Here is a 7,876-nt window from a genome sequence, read left to right as displayed (position 1 = left end):
TTTTCTAAATTACGTATCATATACTTTATGTCATTGTACTCTTAACAAGAATAAAAAAATGATATATTTATAATGATTCTTAAATATTGAATGAAAATTGTTATTAACAATTGATATTTACTATTATGCATTAAATGCTAATTGACAACTTATACATTAAAATGCCTAATAAGTATATAAATAAATGATTACTTATAAATACATGAAATAATTATAGGTTAAAATATAAAGATGAATAATGTAATTTGAACTATTTAATATACACTTGCAATACAATAATAAAAATATAATTACTCCATTTAACCTAATAATATTTTAATGCGGTAGTAAAAAACTTTAACATATCATCGACAGAATTCATGGCTATCTATTATAATTTATAATTTCGATTTTTTTCAGACTACTTATATGTGGAACGTTTCATAGCTCAATTTTATAAAATATTACAGTTGATGAAACAGTACAATATTATCATACTAAAAAATATCTACCCTACGAATTTGGGCAAAAACTTTTGTATCAATTATTCCTTATTCCGCATTAAATTTAGAATGAAATTAGATTAAAAAAAATCTCCCTGAAGCATTTAATTTCATTATTAAATATCAATTTTAAGTGATTTAAAAACAGATATTTTAAAAAATTTTGCAAAACTTTACCCAAACATATCACGAAAACTAGTAATTTTTTCAAAAATAGTTTTCCAAATTATTCTTTTTTTGCTATAAGAACGACATCAAGATTATATTGTCAAACCCCGTAATAAAATACTTTGGTTAACATCTCGAAAATATGACATATCACAGTACTTTTCTAACAACAATGCTTTATTGTTGTTTCATTCGTTAAATTTTGTTTTATAATTACATCGCTTTAAAAAGCATTAAAGTAGGATAGTATTTTATTTTATATATTATCTTTACCCATTACTACCCATTTTTGCTACGCTGAAATTAATTAATTAATAATTATTAATTTGTACACATGATATTTATGTTATTTAAGTCCGATTAAAATCAATCATTACCAACCAACTAATGGCGCATCAATATTGAAATAACTATCAGCCAGACGACGTAATGATCATAAAATGGCTTAATGACCGCGACAGATACATGCAACGAAAATGCCTCAAAAAACCATTAGGCGCAGTTTCATTGATGCCATTGTAAGAATGTTAGTAATGCTAGTAAAAACTAAATAGTTATGAAAGAAATATTGTATCATTTAATTACCAATAACATACTCATATCGCTTGTTTGACTACATTATATTTAACAGATAAGCTATGCCAAGTTTTAAAATCAACTCAGCTCAATCTTATATTTTTTCTGTAAAGGATATTTCATAACAACTTGGAACACAATAATGATATATTTTAGCGCACCTAATTCTGGGTAGACAATTATATTAATCAACGCACTCAAATGCTTTTTTACATACTTATCAGTAAGACTTATAAAGCCTAATGTATTATAAATAATGAAATACTTTAAATTCTATTAGATAAATGTTCTCGCGAGCTTATTAAAATATAAATTTTAAATAACTTCTTGAGCTCCTTTTTGTTATTATTCAGATCTTATATTTCTATATTTTTACAGATAACTTTTGTACTTCCCATTTACTTTTCTTCAATAGCAAAACTCTAAAATAAAAAAAAATTTATTACGAACTAATTTTTTATTACAATATAATTTATAGATAGTAATTACATTCTTTATGTGTTGCTACTTGTGTTTTTGTTTTTGCATTTGCTCAATTATTTACAAGTTGTAGAAACTAACCAAATTTAATAAACATTTATTAAAAATAATTGATTACGATATAGCTTATGTTAACTTATACTTCATAATCTTAAACACTTTACAAAGAATACTAAAAAAAATATTGGTCATTCTAAAAAATAAACAGTTGCTTTGAACATAGAGAAACTAGATCTTGCACAATTCCAAATATGGAATGGTAGACCTTAAAATGAAAATATAATTTAATTTGACAGATTTTTTAGATTCCAATGTTAAAATAGTATTTAAAGAGATAAAGATTCTAGATAAATGCTTTAAATAGACTTTTTATTACATTATAAAAGAAAAATCTTTGTTTTAAATTTCTGAATTTTCTATAAATGTTTTTATATAGAAACGAATATACCGCTTGAATAAATCTATCAAGGGAATCAGATTGCTCTAGATAAGGGACTTTTCATATAATAAAATATAATAAAATAAAAAGCAATTAAATATTACTCGATGCTAACAATTTTTATGTTAACCATAAAAATATTAATTATATCTTATATTATAATATTATCTTGATGTTAATTATAACAATTTTGTATGAAGTCGAAGCAAATAAAATTGAATTGAAATGATATTAAACGAAAATCTTTTGTCAAAAAATAAGTTCAAATAAAGTAGTAAATATTGAATTATTAAATAGTTATATTTTTATTTTATTTAAACGCTTTTTACATATTATTTCATATTTTTACTTTAAATATGTAAAAAAAGTTGCCGATAATTTAAAAATTCAAATATAAATAAATAATCGATTTACATATATAAAATTATCAATATCAATATTATAATGAATCACCAAAACTCAGCATCACTTAAAGCCTTAAACTTAAAGCGTGAAACTGAAAATTATTATTATTTTCATTGATTTTATGGTAAAATTGAACAGATTTCTATATTATATCAAACTGTTTTATATAAACAATTTTCTATAAACAAAACTTTAAAATAGTAGAATGTTGCTTTAATGTGTGCAATTTTCAGTAAGCCAAGTAATATTAAAATAATTTCCTAATTATCATTTGCATTCTTCTTTATCGACGCATCGCTCGTACAGTTAAATATTTTATAATCCCACGCACGCTAGCGACTTTGTCTGAAATAATTTGAGGTTATGTCACCTTGTGTACATTTATCTGTGCATGCAAAAATTGGCGCTTAAAAGACAAAATTTTTAATAGAGATACATTTAAATATCTTACAAAGTAATTTAGATAATTTCATTTGAAAGATGGATGATGAAGCAGAAACGTACAAACTTTGGCGGATCCGCAAAACGGTGATGCAACTCTGTCACGATCGAGGTTATCTTGTTACCCAGGATGAATTGGATCAAACGCTTGAGCAATTCAAAGAACAGTTCGGGGATAAACCTAGTGAAAAACGACCAGCGAGAAGCGACTTAATCGTATTAGTGGCTCATAATGATGATCCCACAGATCAGTTATTCGTTTTCTTTCCAGATGAGCCCAAAATTGGTATTAAAACCATTAAAACTTACTGTCAGCGAATGCAAGAAGAAAAGATTCATAGGTAACAATTGTGACATTATATTTTCATTCTACATTTTTCAGTTTTTAAATATCTTAAACATCTATAGGAAAATAAAACTATAAATTTATACAAGCAATTTTTCTAAAACTAATTATATTATTAAATATAATTATATACTGAATATATTATTGTATTATTGTTTTAAAATTAATGATTGAAATTCAATTTGAAGATTTTAAATTGAATCATACATTATTTTTAGGGCTATTATTGTTGTACAATCAGGTATGACCCCATCAGCAAAACAATCATTGGTTGATATGGCACCAAAGTACATTCTAGAACAGTTTTTGGAATCTGAATTGTTAATTAATATCACGGAGCACGAATTAGTACCTGAACATATTGTTCTCACTCCTGATGAAAAGGAGGAACTTCTAACTAGATATAAGCTCAAAGAAAATCAACTTATGCGTATACAAGCCAATGATCCAGTTGCCAGATATTTTGGATTAAAAAGAGGACAAGTTGTTAAAATTATTAGACCTTCCGAAACTGCTGGACGTTATATTTCTTATAGACTAGTGTGTTGAGTGATAATTGTTTTTATTTTGAAAACTAATTTAAATCATATGATTTGAATAATTATGTTATATAAAATAATCATAAATTCTTTTCATATGATTATATATATATATATATATATATATATATATATATAATTGGAATTTCCATGAATTTAAATATTTCTAAGTTAATGAAAAATAAATCAAAAGACATTAAGATAATTTATAAATGTTTATATTATTATAGATTATTTATTAATCACATTTCACATATAATTTCGTAATAAATCTATATATATATAATATTAACTCCTCTGACTTAATATGGATAAAGTAATTTTTTAAGTTATAAAATATTTAATATAAAAATAAAAATAAAATTTTCAGTTTTAAATTCAGAAAATTATAAAAAATTTACTTCTTTCTTATTTCTTTTTTTTTCATTTTTCTCTATAATAAACTCATATAAAAGTGTAGCCACTTTTGAAACTATGAAAAATAATTTGAAAATAATACCATTTTCGTAAAATTATATTTCAAATATGTAATTTGGAACTAAATGAGTACAGAGAAAGTCATGATCTGCAATAAGAGTTTATTATATCATCATTATATTCATAATACATGACTTGAGATATATGACACGAAACTAAAAAAATGTTTTGAGTACATATAAGCAACTATTTCTTTATGAAAAATGAAGAAGAAACTAATAAAATATGATGAAAGATACTCCATTTTTACTATACATTTTTGGTCCAAGAATTATTTCAATATTGACATGTCAATTCCAGTTAGTTGCTAAGATTCGTTTCTACTTAATATACACTTTAAGATATAATTTATTTCTACATAGTGCTTTTCATTTGTTATTTTACATTAAGTGAAAATATTTGAAAGTAGAGAGAAAATTCTAATATATGCTTTTTTCAGAATGACTTGTACTATGTACAGGATACAGCAAATCTATTTCACTATTGTAATTTAAATTCTCTTTAGTATACTTGCGCATGATTACGAATAGTCAATCAATTTTTCAAAATAAATTTATTTGTCTTATTTTATGATAATAAATAATATGAAATATGCTATTTATATTGCTTGTCATATAGGAATTAAATAATTAATAATGTATTCCCTATGTAGCTTTATTTAAATAAGTTGCAAGTAAATATGATTAAAATATAATAAAAATTATTCTTCTAATTTCCATGTAAATAATATTATTTGTTGTAAAGTAAAGATATAAAATACTAATTAAAAGCTGTTTTTTATTCTTATTCTTGGATATAAATGATGCAAACTTCAATAAGATTTAATAGAATGACAAAAAATTTAAATATAAGATATTAAAATTTATTTTTCAATTCTATTGTATGACTCGTTAAAGCAGCTAAGATAAACTACACTTGTTGCTTTTAATATTTTTCCAAACTTGTTTATTTTTGTTTCAGTTCGAAATATTTTTCATTAGGAAAAACGCATTGAAAATAATTAGAAAATGTATTTGATGTTTTAAAATATTGATTTTTTTTAAATACTAATTCCAAAGCACCATACATTGAACACATTGCATTGCATGGGATAAAATTTTTAAATAATTTCTAAGTGCCATTGAAACTACGGCGCTTATTTTTTCCAGTAGCCATTTTTATTACTTATTTTCTTTATATCTCGAAAAATCATATGAAGAAACTGTCATTTACGCATTGTCGACATAGTTCATTTTTAACAGAAAAACATTTTTCTTAATTTTTCCTACCTCGATTTAATAACCCTTAAACTCTACATGCAATCTTTTTTTTGATAAATTGTTATTATTTTTAATTATGTTTTATTACATCCAAGGATTTTATTAGGTCCAAGTTCATAATGAAAAGAAGGAGACAAGATATATTCATACAATTAATATAATATATTGATATTAATAAAATGTAACATAACGCAATAATAATAATAAAATAATAATAATAATAATAATGATTATTATTATTACTTAGTAAAGGGAAGGCTTTAAAAGGTATAATAGCAGCATGATTCAGCATAATGTAGAGGGTAACACATAGTACAAGTACATAGTTCAAGAATAAAACAATGCATAAAAAAGAAAATGTACAGTATAACAATGTCATTGACGTAGATGTAGTGTCGAATTAATAAGAACAAAGAAAGATATAAAGATTACTTTGTATGAAAGATTTAAAAAATGAATCTAATCACTTTACAAATAATGATAGCTATGTTTTATCTATTACAAACTCATTTACATCTTCCAACTTTGTGATGTATTATTACAAAAAAAAAGTTTCTCTTAAGTATCTACGAGTGTAAAACTGTTGATTCATATATCATATTTGAAAAAGAAAAAAGCCAGTATTTAGTATCACTTATTATTTCATACTTATTTTTATAATATTTAAATAAATACCAAGTTTCTTTTAGTGAAAGTTATTTACAATTTATGTAACCATACATTCCCATTTATATACCAGTAAAAACTTTATAGAAAATGCTCCCTAATCTAATAAATTTTTTTCAAAAAATTATTTTACAAGCAAAAACATAATGCCACTTACATAAAATAGATTTATCAAAAACAATTTTTAACATAAGCTTATAGAGATTCTAAATCACCTTGTTTTGTTTAATATTAAAAATCAATATTCAAAATATGCAAAAAGGTTGTAAGTAACAAATACTGGAGAAACTGTAGTAAAGAAAAATAGTAGTATACAATAGGCTTTATTATAAAATTGTCGCTTGAGATCGATTACTGTAATATTTCATATTTCTTGTAAGCTCACATTCAACTTTGAATATTCAAATAAACGACAGAGAAACAATATAATTGTACATTTGAATCATAAGAATGAAATACTTGGTTTCTATTTAATCATTTGAAGTTCAATTACTACAAATGTTCATCATGGACAACACTACTAATTAAAATGCAAATTTTGCACTTTCAACTTACAAGTTCCGTACATGCTTATATATATATATATATCTATATATATATATATATTATCGACGTTATTATTACAGAGAAATTTCTTTTACCACGGCTTACACAGATAAAACATATAATCAACGCAAGGCAATTGTAAAATTGCACTTAATCATTAAAGATTTACGCCTTTTTTTTTAAACTTGCAAGAAGAAATATTTTACAGCGACTTATATTTGTATGTGTTAATATGTATAATAATAATGATAATATTAATATTACTAATAATAATAATAATATTAATAATAATAATAAGTTGTAGTAAGATTAGTAACAGGGGTAGTGATAGTATTGTAGTAACAGTGTGGTAGTAATGGTATCAGGAATAGATGTAGTATCAGTATCAGTATCAGTAGTAGTAGTAGTAGTAGTAGTAGTAGTAGTAGTAGTAGTAGTAGTAGTAGTAGTAGTAGTAGTAGTAGTAGTAGTAGTAGTAGTAGTAGTAGTAGTAGTAGTAGTAGGATAGTATTAATAAATGAGCTCAATCACGGAAGTCTGCATTTTTCCAGGCCAGTACCAGCCATTTATATAATAATTATTACTCTAATTTCTTTTTAAAAATATGTCCTAGCACTGCAGTATAAAGTCGATTCGATTTCTCACAAAAGCAACATTATTTTAGAAAATTCAACAATTTTCTTATTATTCGACATCTGACAAATTAAATTAACCCTTTTAATAAACCAGACGTCGGGCATCAACCAAACAATTCAATCAAGCATTTTTAAGCTCATATTCTGACATCAATTATTGATATTTTTTTACATTTACTTTCTTTCTCGTTCAAATTGACATCTTATGTAAAAAAATCTCTTGTAGACATCAATTCAAATAAATAGATATTTTCACGGCATGATTAAGTGAAATATGACTTTTAATACTTGTATATTGTAAAATTATACAGAGGCGTTTATTATTTATAAAAAACGTGGATTCAACTTTTTTAACTTTCTAGAATTTCTACTAGCGCGTTTTATGTAAAATTGTCAAAAATTGCTAAAAATAAGATT

The 7,876-nt window shown here is 23.8% G+C and overlaps 1 protein-coding gene across 1 annotated transcript; it reads left to right on the top strand.

Moving 5' to 3' along the window:
- The first annotated feature begins 2,889 nt into the window (after positions 1 to 2,889).
- Rpb5 (DNA-directed RNA polymerases I, II, and III subunit Rpb5) lies at positions 2,890 to 3,909 on the top strand. The gene is made up of 2 exons (XM_011499453.1): positions 2,890 to 3,332; positions 3,556 to 3,909. Exons 1-2 carry the CDS (start codon positions 3,031 to 3,033, stop codon positions 3,884 to 3,886), a joined length of 633 nt encoding a protein of 210 aa, XP_011497755.1. The 5' UTR covers positions 2,890 to 3,030; the 3' UTR covers positions 3,887 to 3,909.
- Positions 3,910 to 7,876: the final 3,967 nt, after the last annotated feature.

Source organism: Ceratosolen solmsi, unplaced genomic scaffold (genome assembly GCF_000503995.2).
Source record: "Ceratosolen solmsi marchali unplaced genomic scaffold, CerSol_1.0 scaffold10, whole genome shotgun sequence".
Lineage (NCBI taxonomy): Eukaryota > Metazoa > Arthropoda > Insecta > Hymenoptera > Agaonidae > Ceratosolen > Ceratosolen solmsi.
Note: the sequence above shows the minus strand (reverse complement) of the source record. Positions and strands in the feature narration are given on the sequence as shown.

Coding starts and splice junctions, on each gene's coding strand:
- Rpb5 (XM_011499453.1), top strand. CDS start 3,031: ATGGATGATGAAGCAGAAACGTACAAACTTTGGCGGATCCGCAAAACG. Junction 3,333..3,555: donor CAAGAAGAAAAGATTCATAG/GTAACAATTGTG, acceptor CATTATTTTTAG/GGCTATTATTGTTGTACAAT.